General features: G+C 48.3%; 1 protein-coding gene across 1 annotated transcript in view; it reads right to left on the bottom strand.

Moving 5' to 3' along the window:
* Nucleotides 1-17,088, bottom strand: part of STARD8 (StAR related lipid transfer domain containing 8) — a 109,389-nt gene continuing 92,301 nt past the window's right edge. The window contains exons 6-12 of the mRNA XM_032228394.1: nt 10,496-10,694; nt 9,215-9,425; nt 8,308-8,422; nt 6,701-6,925; nt 3,453-3,670; nt 1,958-2,134; nt 1-625 (exon numbers count right to left, since the gene is read on the bottom strand). Of these exons, the coding sequence (XP_032084285.1) occupies nt 508-625; nt 1,958-2,134; nt 3,453-3,670; nt 6,701-6,925; nt 8,308-8,422; nt 9,215-9,425; nt 10,496-10,694 (1,263 nt within the window). The 3' untranslated portion in view covers nt 1-507. The remainder of the gene's footprint in view (nt 626-1,957; nt 2,135-3,452; nt 3,671-6,700; nt 6,926-8,307; nt 8,423-9,214; nt 9,426-10,495; nt 10,695-17,088) is intronic.

Here is a 17,088-nt window from a genome sequence, read left to right on the forward strand (position 1 = left end):
AGACGCACCCAGATTTTCACCTTCTTTTTTGAGGGAAAAAGGTGCATCTTATACTCTGAAAAATATGGTAATCCTTTAAAGGCCTTTTAAAACTGGCTTTCCCTGACTTAGGTGGATTAATAGACTCCCCAGAAGATCAGGAGATGTTTTGCAGGATCAGACCAGATTATCTAACATCTTGTCCTCACAATAGCCAGAGGCAAACTGAGAGCCCCAAAGCAGGCAGCAGCTCAGGTGCTTCTTCACAATTGTGCCTTTTAGTAAAGGGTGTTGAAAGAATTCTTCTAACCCTGGAGACAATTTATGGAGAAACAACCCCTAGCACAAAGCTTAACCTCTGGATCATGTTGCTGAATCATAACATGCTTGTTAGGAAGGCTTAGCTCTCATGTTCCTTGAACCAAAGAAGCAAAGGAAAATTAAAGGGTGGAGGATGCACTCCATGAAACAAAGGATCGATTTCAACATTCTGCTCCAACTTGAAGTCTACCCATCAGGTGGCCTCCTTCAGATCTTAGTTTCTGGTCCACACGGATTGAACACTGGGAAAGAATCGCGAATCCTGGCCAGTTCCATAGCACAGAGATGGCCAAAGACCTTGTTGTACCAGTCTGGAGACCTCCCTCTAGAAGTGCAACAAAAGCAGGGAATTAGCAACAGAATAATAGAGATGGAAAGGATCTTGGAGATCTTGTAGGCCAACCCCATGCTCAAGCAGGAGGCATGATACCATTTTAGACAAATGGCTGTCCAATCTCTTCTTAAAAGCCTCCAGTGATGGAGCACTCACAACCTCTGGTGGCAAGCCGTTCCACTGGTTAATTTTTCTAACTGTCAGGAAATTTCTCCTTATTTCTAGGTTGGTTTTCTCCTTGATTAGTTTCCATCCATTGTTTCTTGTCTTGCCTTCTGGTGCCTTAGAGAATAACCCAACTCCCTCTCTTTGTTGCAACCCCTGAGATATTGGAAGATTGCTATCATGTCCCCCCAAGTCCTTCTTCTCACTAGACTTGACATCCAAACTCCTGCAACCGTTCTTCATGTTTTAGCCTCTAGCACTCTGATCTTCTTTGTTGCTTTTCTCTGCACCCTTTCTAGAGTCTCAACACTCAGGCCAAGCGTTCCCTTCCTGCAAGCATAAATGGGACCCAGAACCAAACAAACTCAATCATCTGGAACCCCAGAAGCAATGTGGGGCAGGGGAAGGTAAGGTTGGGTGTTATCTTTTATTGCACAAGATAAGCAGAAACAAAATACTAAAAGAGGAAAATCTAAGTTTACTACAATCAAATTAAGAGCCAAGGTGGCGCAGTGGTTAAATGCAGCACTGCAGGCTACTGCTAGATCAGCAGTTCAGCGGTTCAAATCTCACCGGCTCAGGGTTGACTCAGCCTTCCATCCTTCCGAGGTGGGTAAAATGAGGACCCAGATTGTTGGGGGCAATATGCTGACTCTCTGTAAACCGCTTAGAGAGGGCTGAAAGCCCTATGAAGCGGTATATAAGTCTACTGCTATTGCTATTGCTATTAAGTTGCAAAAACCTGGTCTTGCTTTGAATTAGGTTATCTTGGGGAAATATTTGTGCACAGCAAGATTTCCCCACATTTCAACATTTGACTAAAAACCAACAGGTTTAGATGAAGGTATTTTTTTGTCTCTGGGGTGGAAACAATATTCTCTAATCTGTTGCTCTCAGAACTCAACTTCAATAATAGCTAGCCAGTGTAGGAACTGTGGCATTGAAACCAGCACATCTGGATAGCAGCAGCTTGGAGAAGCCCTGCCAGATCTACAATGAAACTGCTACCCTTTGGACTGAGAAATTCTCTTGGCTAAGCAAATTGGAAGGATCTTGGCTTGTTGTGTTGCTGAAGGCTCACCCTTTTATGCGGGAAGAGGTCAACGAGATGCCCACCTCCCTGCCATTAAACGTAGGACAGCTGGCTGGGATTCTTACCGGAGATCAGTTTGACAGATATGAATCACCCTGGAGTGTCCTGATCCACAAGGCTCCATCAGGTATTGGGAGGTGAGCACCGTGGCCCTGACTCCAGCTTCCAGTGGCAACTTCTGATGCTCCAAAGAGAAGGAGACCAGGAGGCACCTCCCGCCGGGTAGGTCTGTCCGCCATGACCTGGAAAAGGTGAGCTTGGATCAGGTAGGACTAAAGCTGTCAGCTCCTTCCAGTCTCAAGAAGCTACCCAATGAAGCAACTGATGGGAGAGTAGCTGGGATCCTCAAGCAAGAACAGATCTTGGGTAGAGGCCAGGTGGCTTTTGGCTCAAAGGACAGACAGAACCCGGCAAAGGTTTAGAATGATTGCCAGCACTAAATTTGCTTGAAAGTCGAGCACAATTTGGATACTTCACTCCAGTTTGGAGTGAAGTTTCACTCCAGTTTGGATACTAAAGAGTCGCCTTTTCAACTAACACTGAAGCTCTGATTCTAACTTTCAACCAACCTAGGCTGAATATCAACCTGGCTAGAGCCTGCTCACCACTTATATCGCAGAAGCACTGAAAAACTAGGTGGCAATTCTGAGAGTGGGGGAAAGAAGGGCTTTGTTTCCAGAGAGAAACAGAAATAGCAAATTTTAAAAAATTAGCAGGCAGATGAGAGCTGGGCCCGGGGGTGGGATTATTATCTTTTACTACCGGTTCTGTGGGAGTGGCTTGGTGGGCATGGTGTGACTTGGTGGGCGTGGCAGGGGAAGGTTACTGCAAAATCTCCATTCCCACCTCATTCCAGGGGAAGATTACTGCAAAATTTCCATTTCTTCCCCACTCCAGGGGAAGGATATTGCAAAATCTCCATTCCCATCTCACTCCAGGGGAAGGATACTGCAAAATCTCCATTCCTACCCCACTCCAGGGGAAGATTGCTGCAAAATCCCCATTCCCTCCCCACTCCAGGGGAAGGATACTGCAAAATCTCCATTTCTTCCACACGCCAGGGGAAGGATACTATTCCCTCCTGATTAGCTGGAACTTGGGGGGCAAAGAATAGATGGGAACAGAATCAGTCAGAGATGGTATTTACCAGTTCTCTAAACTACTCAAAATTTCCGCTACTGTTTCTCTAGAACTGGTCAGAACCTGCTAAATCCCACCTCTGGCTGGGACACTATGGGATGAGTCCTAACTATGTGGAGCTACCTGAAAGAGAAGCAGCAGACCAGGGCCGCATCTCACAGCCACTTCTAATCGCTGCAGCCCAAAATTGAGAAAAGCGGCACAAACCTGGAAATGTTGCATGAGAGGGAGAGAGAGCAAAGAAAGGCTCCAAAACGAAGCCCAGGAACTCTCAGTTGATTCCCAAAGGCAGAAGAGAGCTTCCTCCACTGCAGCTAAAAAGATCTAGGCAAAGGATTAGTGCAGGAAGCAATGGGATCAGAGACCCGGAGATGGGATACGGTGTTGGTTTACGGAGATTTCCCCTCTAGAGTTCCTCACCTGAGGACCACAAAGTCCCGCCGTGGGTGGGGAGCCATGCTATCCGTCACATAATGATAGACTTCGGTGTTCTTGTCCAGGGCCTCCACCACGTGGCCCTGCAGCAGGTCCTCATCCCAAAAGTGGCGCTCCCTGAGAATCCGCTTGAGCACCACGTGGGGTGGTGCGGCCACTTCTGTGGAGACCTTCCAGAGTCGCAGAGGATGCCCATCTTCCACCTGGATATCACAAAGACGTTTGTCAGCTCCAGAGAACACTGGGCCAGCTGCCAAGAGCCGTACTTACCAGATGGAGATCTCCATCCTCCACAAGCAGTCCAGCTGAGAACTCTACATAATTTTTCATGACTGACCGCCGGGAGGTTTCCACCGAGAACATTCCAGAGCTGATAACTGACTGAGAACAATCCATGCTTGATTGCCGGGTGATTTTTAGTCTGGGTCACGAGGTGATGAATGTGCATGTGCGGGGGTGGGAGTGGGGTTTAGCCTAATTACTGCCTAATTGAGAGCACCGGATGTCAGCTCTGACAATTTATTCATTGCCTTAGTGCTTTGTTGGTCAGTTCGTGCTGGAGGAAGACAAAACTATCTCTGTGTTTGGCTGTTTTCATTAACTCTTCGGAACCTGACAACATTGTTATTGCTTTAGGGTCAGTGGTGGGATTCAAATTTTTTACTACCAGTTCTGTGGGCATGGCTTGGTGGGAGTTGCAGGGGAAGAATATTGCAAAATCCGCATTCCCTCTCGATCAGCTGGTACTCAGGAGGCAGAGAATAGATGGGGTGGGGCCAGTCAGAGATGGTATTTACAGGTTCTCCGAACTACTCAAAATTTCTGCTACCAGTTCTCCAGAACCAGTCAGAACCTGCTGAATCCCATCCCTGTTTGGGACCAGGCAGAGTCCCAGTGGCAGAGCCATCCCCCATTCCCTGAAGGCCGTCATCCTTGAATGCTGCCAAGCCATCCCTTAGCAGGAGGCCCTTCTCTACTGCTGCCCCATCCTTTGTAACATCTGGCTCCAGAGATGAGGCAGCCCCTACCTTCTGCCTTCTAGAAGTGTGTTAAGACTGGCTCTGCCAATTAGAAGGGGGATGGCTGGGGGCTCGAGGGGCTCTTCTGCCTTGTCACACTTTCAGCATTTTAAACTCCAAATTTCGGTTTTACCTTGTAAATTCTAACTTTTTTTTCTCAATTCCATTTTACATTTCTATGATGTTGTTGTAAACCAGCCAGAGTCCCTTAGGCGAACTGGGCAAAATAAACAAATAAATGTATGTCCCCCTCAGCTTCTGATTAGAAAGAGGGAATGTTCATTTTTCTCTCTGTGTACTTCTCTACCATTCCATAAAACAAGACATCTTTTGGGCTGTCTTTTCCTCTTACACTTTGAGGGTTTGGTAGATAGAAAATCAAGTTTGGAAATAAATGAATACACACACACACAAATGCCCACATCAGGCACCCACCCAGTCAATCTCTGCATTTACTTTCTCCAAGAATTGGGTTCCTCGTAATTTGGAACTGCAAACAGAAGGCCCATGTCTACTGGTTTTACAAAGCCCTCACCATCCCATCAAGAGCCTGTGTGGGCCCCATGAAACATTCCTGCAGGTTTTAGGCAGCTGTGGCAAAGAAGGGCTCCTGGCACAAGTTATTCTACCCTCTTCACTGCATGTTGACTGGAATGGAGGACCTGTGGGCAAAGGTGGAACAGGCCTGCAGCATCTTTTCTTTTGGATCTTTGGCCTGCCACACTTTCTATTATTCTACTATGCATTTTCTACTGTGGGAAAATGGGAGGAGGGATTGTAGGAGTGAGATGCAATGTAGCCATAACAAAATTCTTTCTAGAAAGTCAAGGTCATCCTTTGTCTTTGAACCTCTGCACATGACCAGAACTGGGTGGGTGGAAACTGCCAGCATGGCAGTGGACCATGTGATGGACTTGTGGGTGTGGGGGGCAAGATCTTGAACTTTCAACTGGGTGGGAAAAAACAGGAAGCTTTCAGATTCGGGTTTTCCCAGATGTGCCAACATGGCTCTCTTAACAAATTGGAACTTTGATCAATACTTTGCCTTGGACTCTGATGATTTACTTTTAGATGCTATTTGGAACCCTGACACTTACTTTACTCAAAAAGTGAACTCTACTCACGCAGAGGAAAAGAGAGGAGAAGGAGAGAGGAAGGGGAAGTAGAGAAGTGAAGGAGGACAGAGGGAAGAAAGGAGGTAGGGAGGAGGAGGAGAGAGAGAGAAGAAAGTGATGCATAGGGTACAAATATGATGTATGGAAAGCAGAAGAGCCAATAATTGTTTTTGGGAGTTGGTGGTAAGACAAATTGATGTAAACATTTAACAATATAATATGATGTTGGTTATGTAATAGTATACATGCCGCTATTTGTTATGAAAATGAAAATAATAATTTTTTTTTTAAAAAAATGGAACTTTGAGCAATACTTTTCCTTGGGCTCTGATTTATTTTTGGATGCTATTTGGAACGCTGACATTAACCTGAATCACTTCCTGTCACTGAGAAGGACAAACAGTGAAGGTTTCAATCACCTCTTGTGAGTTTTTATTGGTGTTTGACCTTGGACAGGACAAAGGTGGATTCAGACTATGTGAATACTCAAGAGAATATATATGTGGCCCTGGGCCTGACTATTTTATGGTGCCACCTCTTGCAATGTGGAGATTGGCATTTTTAGAATGATTTGGAAGCGAGGCGGCCCTGGCACCCCTAAGCTTTGGCACCCCAGGGCCAGTGTGTGTCCTCAGCCTCAGCTGTTGCTGAGAGCATCTTCCCATTCAGTGAGGGTTGCTCTTTCTGCCCTCCTCCAGCCCCACTTCAGTTGGGGTGCAGAGAAACTCCTCTTTCTTTTCTTTTACAATGTCAAGGAGGAAGGAGATGGCAAAGAAGCGAGTTTTCCACTGTGGCCAAAACACAGAACCAAAGATTGATTGATTTCTATGCCTTTGTTTATACAACTCAGGATTGTATTAGCATTTTTGCCTGCTGGCTCATATTCAAGATGTTGGCAAAAGGTCTGCCTTGATATTAAAAATTATCAAAAGATGCATTTTTGCCTACCAACGAATGATGAAACAACAGGAAAATCATTCCAAGACAGTCGCACAACTATTATGGATGACTACCTAGAAAAACAGTCTAATGGTTGCCCAGGGGGTATATCAATAACTCGAAAAGCGGCTGTAAGGCTTACCTTGCCCAACCCTCTTACCTTCTTGCAAGAGAGCTCCGTGTTTTGGGGGCCAAGCATGCCGATCCAGCCTTTGAAGCGTTCGGATGACTCCTTCAGCAGGCCTCGAATGCTGGCCTCCAAGACTGAGTGGGAATCCTGGATCTCTCCTTGCAGGTTTTCCTCCATCAGCTCAGGTAAGGAGAGTGGCTGAGCGTCAGCCAACAGGTAAGAGCTGCTGAGCTGCAGGATCATCTCTTGGGGGATCTGGAGAAAGGAAGAGGATCCTTTGAGTGAGTCTACAAATGAAGACAAACATCGGCTTACACCAAGGGGCAAAGTTCTCCCTCTCCAGGCAGACCTTTCTGCTGCTCGCTATTTTTGCTAGAGAATGGGGATGGTCAGTGGGAGTGGTACGGTGGCCTAGAGATGGAGCTCTCACCTCACGATCAGGAGGCTGTGAGTTCAATCCTAGGTAGAGGTAGATATTTCTCTCTCTGGGCACAATGAGTACCATATTTTTCGGAGTATAAGACACACTAAGATTTTGAAGAGGCAAATTAAAAAAAGTTTTTACACTCTGCAGACCTCCCCAAAGCAGCTTGCTTTTTGTGAAAACAGGCCCATTTTTTGTCAAAAAAAAAGGGTATGCATAGCCTTTAGGAGCTTATAGAGTTTCCTGAGGGGCGGGGGGGGGGGCAGAAATGAGCAAAAAATAGCCCTTTTGCTCATTTTTGCCCTGACCAGGCCCCAGGAGCACTTTGCAGACCTCCCAAACCCTCTGTATGACCATTTTTGCTGTATTCAGTGTATAAGACATACCCAGATTTTCACCCTCTATTTTGAGGGGAAACGATGTGTCTCATACTCCGAAAAATACGGTAATTATCTGCTGCAAACTCTGCATTGGTGACAGGAAGGGCGTCCAGCCAGTAAATGCTCTGCTCCATTCAGTTTCCCCTAGTCCACCTGGATGCAAGGGATTACGGAGTCATTAAAAGACAAAGAAAAATGGGGATGCTTGGTGCTGGGAAAAGTGGAATCAAAGAGAAGAGGATGATCAGCAGCAAGAAGCAGGGATTTCGTTACATTGGGCACTATTGGAAGAATAGAATGAATAAGCTGAAAGGGACCTTGAAGGTCTTCTAGAACAGCTCAATGCTCAAGCAGGAGAAACTATACTATTTCAGATAAGTGACTGTCTAGACCCATGATGGCGAACCAATGGCACGCATGGCACCAGTGCCCTCTCTGCAGGCACACGAGCTGTTGCCCCAGCTCAGCTCCACCATGCATGCACATGTACTTCCCGCCAGCCAGCTGGTTTTCAGGTTCTGCCATGCGTGCATGGGGGGCGGGGCGCATGTGGGAGATGCGCGTGCATGCGGGGGGTGGGGGGTTCCATGTGCATGCATGGGGAGCACAGAGCATCATGCACACATGCATGGGGTGGGGGAGCACAGAGGGAGGTCATGTACGCAATAGCACAGGGCGCACACGAGGGGTGCACGTGCATGCACGGGACAGTAGGACGTGTGGGGAGTAGTGCACACATTGTATTATGGGCACGTGCGCATGCACGTGCTGCCATCTGCGCACACACTTTTGGCACGCTTATGAGCAGAAGAAGAAAAGCAAGCAAGTAGCACCTGGAACAGCTTCTTGCAGTTGGCAACCATGTGGGAGAGGCCTTGGGTGGCAGCCATGTTCTCGTTCAGCTCCTTCTGCTCTGGTTTCCCCACAGTGCTCCTCCTGTGAACTGACCTGCCAGGAGGGGACAAAGAGGAGTCAGCACCGTCGGCATCAGTGGTTGAGCCGTTCTAGCCACAGTCACCAATGAGGGGGGACTCGGGTGACGTTCTCTTTTTCCAGGTTTGGCCCTGAGGCCTGACAAGCCCACAATGAAACTTCCACCAGGGTCACCAGCGGATGGGATCTGCGTCAATGCCCAAGGCCACTTTTTATTCTTATTTTTCCAGGATTCTAAGTGTTGAACCTAAGGAAAACTCTGATAATCCCCACTAGCTTATAACAAGGGCCCCAAACCTGGCCACTTTAAGACTGGTGGACTTCAACTTCAGCATAGCTGGCTGGAGAATTCTGGGAGTTGAAGTCCACTAGTCTTAAAGTGGCCAGGTTTGGAGGCTTCTGGCTTATAACTATGATAAATGTCAATTTGACCTCATTAAGGTTGCACAGCTATGGATTTCTGTTTTTAATTCGTATAAAAAATTATTAAAACACGTTCAGGGGGCCTTTCAGCACAAAGCTCTCTCTTTTTCTCTCTCTTTTAGGAAAACATAATAGAGACTGTAGAAGCGCAGCATGAAAACTCAGGTAGTCAGCAGAAAGTGACCCTGCTTTCCAAACAGCAACAATGGAGAATGAGGGTCTAACTCGCCACAGCCATATGGGTGCAGCTTCCAGGTCTGACAGCCATCTTGGTCTGGTCAACTTACCATGGGATAATGGGACAAGCGTCATCCACCTGGGGTTTGAGCATCAGGCAACAAAGAGCCAAGGGATCTGACCTGCCGCTGGGAGATATCACCTCACCTTGGAGAAGTGCTCTCTTTCTTGGAGACGTTGAGGTGAAAAATGGAGGGGGCTAAGCACACGGCCAGGTTCCCCACCGTCATCTGGTTCTCCTCGGAAGAGGCAACATCGCTGAGAAAATAGAGCAGCGTCTGCAAAACCTCCCGGTTCTCATCCGGCATTAACATGATGGCGGCCTGGACAGCTTGCAGCCTCTGCTCTTTCGCCACAACTGGAAAGTTCGAGAAACAAACATCAGTATCTGCGCTCTGGGGCACTAAAGACGAACAGCAGCGGGAACTTGCTAGCATCACATTGGACTCTGCAGGGGACACCATCCAGTCCGGCCCTGCTGAATCCTGCTATGCTCTTCAGATCCAGACAGAGGACTTCCCATCCCTCCCCATGAGAAGAAATCTCATTTCTGTTTCTCTCTGAATGCTGAGGTTGTGCCCAGCTTATTGGCAGATCTTTCACTCTACTGAGTATATCTTGGAAATAAAAAAGCTGCTTCCAATTCTTCATACATTTGGATATTCAACCAACAAACCAACAAAGGGGGGGGGGTGTTCTAGTGAGGTGGGCAAAACTCATCCACTGAATCCATCTGTGGGATGACCATGCTTTCCCCAGCTGTTGGTGTAGTAAAACTAGCAGCACCAGAGCTAAAGAACGGAGGAAAGAGATGAGATACAAGCCAGAGCCCCACCTGCCTTTTGGCCCTATGATCAACAAGAGGGGTCCAGTTGCATATATCTAGGTGTGAGGGAGGAGTGAAATCTCCCAGTTTGGCCCGGTTCGGCCAAACCAGCAGGAACAATTGGCATCAGTTCAATTTTTTTTTAAATTATTTCTTTTTTCTCTTTGTTGTAAGCCGCCCGGAGTCCCTGGGGATTGGGCGGCCTATAAATCTTATTAATAAAATAAATAAATAATAATAATAAATAAGTAAAACCAGTAACAAAAAGCCAACACCCGCCTGGTCACCCGGTCGCTGCTCATGTCTTCCAGCCGCTCACTCAGCCCTACTGGCTGCTTGACCCGCCCATCCAATTGGAATGTTTCTCCCTCCATTCACAGCAGAGCTTCTGCAGCTTGTCCCTTTAAGGTAGTGCCCAGGAGGGAGGGGGTTGGGGTTGCTCCAATATCTCCCTACGAGATATGGAGCAACCGTTTAGCCAAGATTATTTTCTCATAGACAATACTGCCTCCAGCCCAATAGGTAGTCAGCTAAAATTCCAAATCATGGGTCTCCTGCTTCTCCTCTCCCTCCTCCTCCCCCCCAACACCGCCCCTACTCACACTGGTATATCTGCAGAAATGTCTCTGTTAGCTTGGCGGTGAAGACCGGCTCTGGCAGATCGCGGAAGTACTGCTTCAACAGGTCAGCCACATCATAGGCTGATTGCCCTTCATAATTCACATAATCAGGAGAGGCTTCACTCATCTGCCTGAGGTTCTGGATCCGGGACTTTACACCAGATTTGCGAAAAATGCCAACCTGTGCAGGAAAGAGATATCAGGCAGGTGGACAACTCCGGATGTAAGAGCTTCTGTGCACAGGAGGCTACCAGATAGTGGAGCCACAGAATATGTGCAACTCAACCAATGTGCTCCAAGTCCCAGCTGATTAAATGGCAGCTTCACCTCAGAAGGGAACTTGGGTGAGTTCAAAGCTCCAGAAGATAGGCTCAAGATCCAGAAGGATCTTGAAACATTTGAACACTCAATCCTATTGAATAAAATGACATTTAAAAGGAAGGGAAAAGTAAGGTCTTACTTAACAGAATAACAATGTTGGAAGGGACTTTGGAGGTCTTCTAGTCCAACTCCCTGCTCAAACAGGAGACCCATTTCAGGCAAGTGGCAGTCTCTTCTTAAAAGCCTGCAGTGATGGAGCTGCTGACACAAACTGTTGGCTCATATCTAAGTGATTGTCCACGAAAAATGAAATGTACAGGTACAAAATAGCTTAATAGAAATAAATGATAGAGGAATCTTGGAATCCTAGTAGTCAAACACTTAAATATGAGCCAGCCGTGTATAGCAGCTGCCAGACAAGCCAATACAGTCCTAGGCTGCATTAACAGAGGGATAGAATCAAGATTAGGTGAAGTGTTAATACCACTTTATATTCACTTTATAAAGCTTTAGTAAGACCACAATTGGAACACTGCATTCAGTTTTGGTGACCACAATATAAAAAAGATGTTGAGATTCTGGAAAGGGTGCAGAGAAGAGCAACGGAAATGGGGACTGGAGGGTAAAACATACGAAGAACGGTTGCAGGAATTGGGCATGTTTAATCTAGTGAAAAGAACGACTAGGGGTGACATGATAGCTGTGTTCCGATATTTGAGGGTCTCCCACAAAGAAAAGGGGGGTAACTCCCAAATTGTTGGAAGTGCAAAAAAACACCAGGCACCTTTTTCCATATGTGGTGGACATGCAATGAGGCAAAAAGATATTGGAAAATGATACAATCATGGTTGGAACAAATGGTGGGAGATCAAATTCTGTTCAAAGCAGAAATTTTCCTCCTAGGCATAATTCAGGAGGGGTATAAGAAAGATCTATCTAATTAAATTTTTAATTTTAATTGGTATGATGAGTGTATGAGATTGCATGTGATTGAGTGAATGCTCCCACTTTTTACTACCCCATATTGCTGTATTTATGTGTTCTTAATTATCACGTGGGGACTGTCTGAGTGAACGAATGAGTGTGTCTGATTCGGAGGGCCTGTCAGGGAATGCGGGAGCTATAGGTGTGGTTGGGGGGACCACGGACACGGGAGTGGGCCGTAGCATTACGGTCGTAACGGGGAGGGGCAGATATGGCGGGGACTTTAGGGCTGGCCATTACCGGGGAAGGAGGGTTCGCTACGTCACAGAGATCCCTCCTTCCGGCCCTATGAGTCCCACTCCGAGGCCAGATGGCGCGAGTAATCAGGACCCTGGTCTCCGGCTGTTGTCGCTAAATGCCAGGTCTGTTGTTCACAAGGCTCCCCTCGTCCGGGACTTAATTTTAGACAAGGGGGCAGACCTGGCATGTATTACTGAAACCTGGCTGGGCCCGGAGGGAGGAGTCCCCCTCGTAGAGATGTGCCCAGAAGGATTTCAGGTGCTTCATCAGCCGAGAGCTCAGGGAAGGGGTGGGGGTGTGGCTATTGTTATTCGGGAGTCTTTAGTACCTCGTAGGATCCCTGCTCCGGAGCTTGTCGGGTGTGAGTCCCTACTGGTGAAGCTGGACCTCAAGGGTCAAGTGGGCCTGCTGCTAACATACCTGCCTCCCAACAGCGTTGCAGCAGCCCTCCCCTCGCTCCTCGAGTCGGTAGCCGAGCTGGCAATTGAGTTCCCCAGGCTTATGGTCCTGGGGGATTTCAATTTGCCTACGCTCAGTGAACACTCTGATGGGGCGCAGGAGTTCATGGCTTCCATGACAGCCATGGGCTTGACCCAGATAATTCGGGGCCCAACTCACTCTGCGGGTCACACGCTCGACCTCATATTCCTTTCGGAGCAGTGGACTTGTGATCTTGGTCTGAGGGGTAATGAGATCATACCCCTGTCGTGGTCAGACCACTGCCTACTGAGGCTTGACTTCCGAAGACCAAACCCCCACTGTAGGGAGGAGGAACCGACCAAGTGGTTCCGCCCCAGGCGACTTATGGTCCCTTTGAGGTTCCAGACGGAGCTTGGGGTTATTCCTGATACTCTCGCCCACAGTCCGGTAGAGACTCTGGTTGCTGCCTGGCATTCGGCAGCATCGGAGACCCTCGACCGGATTGCGCCACTACGGCCCCTCCGAGGCAGCGGATCCCGGAGGCCTCCTTGGTTCACCGAGGAGCTCCGGGAGAGGAAGCGCCGGAGGAGACGCCTAGAGCACCTGTGGAGGTCCGATAAATCCGAATCGAACCGAGCACTCTTAACAACCTGCACCAAGGATTACATCAGGGCACTTAGGGCAGCAAAGAGATCTTATATTGCCACCTTGGTTGCGTCCGCCGAGTCCCGTCCAGCCGCCCTGTTTAGGATAACCCGTTCCCTCTTAAATAAGAGGGATACGGGGGACCCCTTGCAGGGTAGGGCTGAAGACTATGCCCAGTTCTTGGTGGACAAAGTTGCTCGGTTTCGGTCGGATTTGGACTCCACCTTTGCAGAGCTAGCCGAGACACGAGAGGACGATTTGGTAGACCATCGCTGGGTTGAGTTTCAGGATGTTACCCCCGGGGACGTGGACAAGGCCATGAGGGCTGTGAGTGCCTCCACCTGTGTACTGGACCCGTGTCCCTCCTGGCTGGTTGCTAACAGCAGAGAGGTGACACGGGGCTGGATCCAAGCGGTTATTACTGCCTCGCTTCGGGAGGGGCACTTCCCCGCCGCACTTAAAACGGCGGTGGTGAGACCCCTCCTGAAGAAACCATCTTTGGATCCAGCCGTACTTAACAACTATCGTCCAGTCTCCAACCTCCCCTTTATTGGGAAGGTTGTTGAGAAGGTGGTGGCCTACCAGCTCCAGCGGTCCTTGGAGGAAGCCGACTACCTGGACCCCTTCCAGTCCGGCTTCAGACCTGGTTACAGCACAGAAACCGCTTTGGTCGCATTGACCGATGATCTCTGGAGAGCCAGGGATGGAGGCCACGCCTCCATCTTGGTTCTCCTTGACCTCTCGGCGGCTTTCGATACCATCGACCATGGTATCCTTCTGCGACGACTGCGGGAGGTGGGGGTGGGAGGCACTGTTTTGCAGTGGTTCTCCTCCTACCTCTCGGACAGGTCGCAGTCGGTGTTGGTCGGGGGACAGAGATCGACCATGAGGCCCCTAACATATGGGGTGCCGCAGGAGTCGGTCCTGTCCCCCGTACTATTTAACATCTACATGAAACCGCTGGGCGAGATCATTCGGAGGCACGGGATAAGATACCACCAATATGCGGACGATACGCAGCTGTAGCTGTCCGCCCCGTGCCAACTCAATGAAGCGGTGGACGTGATGAACCAGGGACTTGAAGCTGTTAGGGACTGGATGAGGGCTAACAAGCTTGTACTCAACCCAGAAAAGACCGAGTGGCTGTTGTGTTTCCCTCCCAAAAATTTGGTTGGTGTTCCATCGCTCAGGCTGGGGGGCCAAATTTTACACCCCTCAGACAGGGTTCGCAACTTGGGAGTCCTCCTGGATCCACAGCTGACCTTTGATTACCACCTGTCGGCTGTGACCAGGGGGGCATTTGCCCAGGTTCGCCTGGTGCGCCAGTTGCGACCCTACCTGAAACGGGAGGCTCTCACAACAGTCACTCGCGCCCTCCTGACCTCTAGGCTGGAATACTGCAATGTGCTCTACATGGGGCTGCCCTTGAGGAGCATCCGGCGGCTTCAGCTAGTCCAGAATGCGGCCGCGCGAGTGATTGTGGGTGCACCTCGGTTCACCCACATAACACCTATCCTCCGCGAGCTGCATTGGCTACCTGTTGATCTCCGTGTGCGCTTCAAGGTGCTTCTTACTACCTACAAAGCCCTTCATGGTAGTGGATCTGCATACTTGGGAGACCGCCTCCTGCCAATCACCTCCTCTCGACCCATAAGATCTCACAGATTAGGCCTCCTCCGAGTGCCATCTGCCAGCCAGTGCCGGCTGGCAACTACGCGGAGGAGAGCCTTTTCAGTAGCAGGTCCGACCCTCTGGAACGATCTCCCCGTGGAGATTCGTACCCTCACCACCCTTCAGACCTTCCGCACAGCCCTCAAGATCTGGCTATCCCACCAGGCCTGGGGGCAAAGACCATAGTCCGCCCCCACCCGAATGTTGTATGAATGTTGCTTGGTTTTAATTATATATTGTGTTTTTATGTTATTATATGTCTTCCCCTCCCATACAAGTTGTTAGCCGCCCTGAGTCCCCTCAGGGAAAAGGGCGGCCTATAAATAAACTCAACTACAACTACAACTACAACTATTATACAAATATTAACTGTGGTGTGAATAGCTTATGTGCAGTATTGGAAAAAAGAAAGTATCCCATTGGAATTAGACAAAATTAGGAAAATTTTGGCCTGTGTGGAAGCAGATAGGCTCACCCTAGAACTAAAAAATAAAGGCGAGTCAGATTATGATGAAGTTTGGAACAGATTTTATTATTAGTATAAGACAAGGTGACAAGTCTTGATCAGATTGTAAATAACATGATTGGATGGAAGGATAGATACTGTATTAAGTAGGCTGACAGCTAATGGATGAGATTATGTATATATACTGTGATTGTATGGCCATAATGGCTTGGCTGTGTTGCACTATTTTAAATGTAAAAACAATAAAAATATATTAACTGGAAGAGAGGGCCAACTATTTTCCAAGCATAAGAAGGCCAGACAAGAAACAATTAATCAAGGAGAGAAGCAACCTAAAACAAGTCATTCCACTGATTAATTGTTCTAATTGTCAGGGAAATTCTCCTTAGTTCTAGGTTGCTTCTTTCCTCTCAGTCCTGAATCTACTTTCTTGTAATTTGAACTCAATGATTCTAGTCTGAAACCCAGGCTAGAGAATCCAGCCTCGGTATGAAGAGAACCAATTACATACCGGGAATGAGCTAATACATTTACATGAGAAGGGTGTTATAGGTAGTCCTTGATGTACAATAGTTTAGTGAGTGTTCAAAGCCACAATGGCACAGAAAAAAAGGACTCACAAGCGGTTTTTAATACCCACGAACACCCGGCATCCCTGTGGTCACACGGCCAAAACCTGGATGCCCGGAAACAGGTTCAAATCCATGACAATTGGAGTGTCCCAGGGGGGTCACACAGTCCAACCTTGCAATCCTCTGATAAGTCGAAGTTGAGATTCATTCAACAACCGCATCGCCAATCTAACACCTACAGCAACCCACCCAACACTGATGGCAAGAAAGGTAGAAAAATGGGGCAAAAGCCACCCTACAACTGTCTCACTTAGCAGCAAAAATCTTGGGCTCAATTGTGATCATAGGTCGAGGGACTATTTAGCATTGGCTGCAGGCCTTAAGAAAGAAGAAATGCCAAGGAAATTAGAAGTGAGCCCCAATAGGGGGTGGGGGGGAATCACAAGTATATCAACAGAGAGTCGTATTTCTTCAGCTTCCTGCTCTCTTTCCATCTTCCCATTTAACAATGCTTTGGTCCTGTTTGTGCAAAATTAGCTTTCAGATGGGATCATCAATAAATCTCAGTGGATCCAGAATATGCATCAGCAGGTCTTCCCTCTGTTCTCCCACCCACCTCTGCTCCTCTACTGCATGGGAGCTTCTGCTCCATTATCACCGGATTAGATCTTCCTTTGTCTCCTTGTTAGGTTGTTGGTTTGAGCTCTGAGTATGGCAATTGGGTTGCAAATTGTTTAACTGTTTAACTGTTTATTTCATTTGTATGCCGCCCTTTCCCCCCCGAGGGGGACTCAGGGCGGCTCACAGCTCAAAACAAGGGAAGGGGGGATACAAACAATTTGACAACAACATAAAACAATACATAATTTAAAAGCGCAACAATCATACCATTCGAGATAGGGGCACGGTTCTTTAGCCCCAGGCCTGTCGGAACAGCCAGGTTTTAAGGGCTTTGCGGAAGGCCTGGAGGGTGGTGAGGGTGCGAATCTCCACGGGGAGTTCGTTCCAGAGGGTCGGAGCAGCCACAGAGAAGGCTCTCCTCCGGGTAGTCGCCAGTCGACACTGGCCAGCGGATGGAATTCGGAGGAGGCCTAATCTGTGGGATCTAATCGGTCTGGTGGAGGTAATTGGCAGCAGGCGGTCTCTCAAGTACCCAGGTCCAATACCATGAAGGGCTTTATAAGTGACGACTAGCGCCTTGAAGTGTATCCGGAGACCAATAGGCAGCCAGTGCAGTTCGCGGAGGATAGGTGTTA

The sequence above is a fragment of the Thamnophis elegans genome, chromosome 12, assembly GCF_009769535.1.
Source record: "Thamnophis elegans isolate rThaEle1 chromosome 12, rThaEle1.pri, whole genome shotgun sequence".
NCBI classification, from domain to species: Eukaryota; Metazoa; Chordata; class Lepidosauria; order Squamata; family Colubridae; genus Thamnophis; species Thamnophis elegans.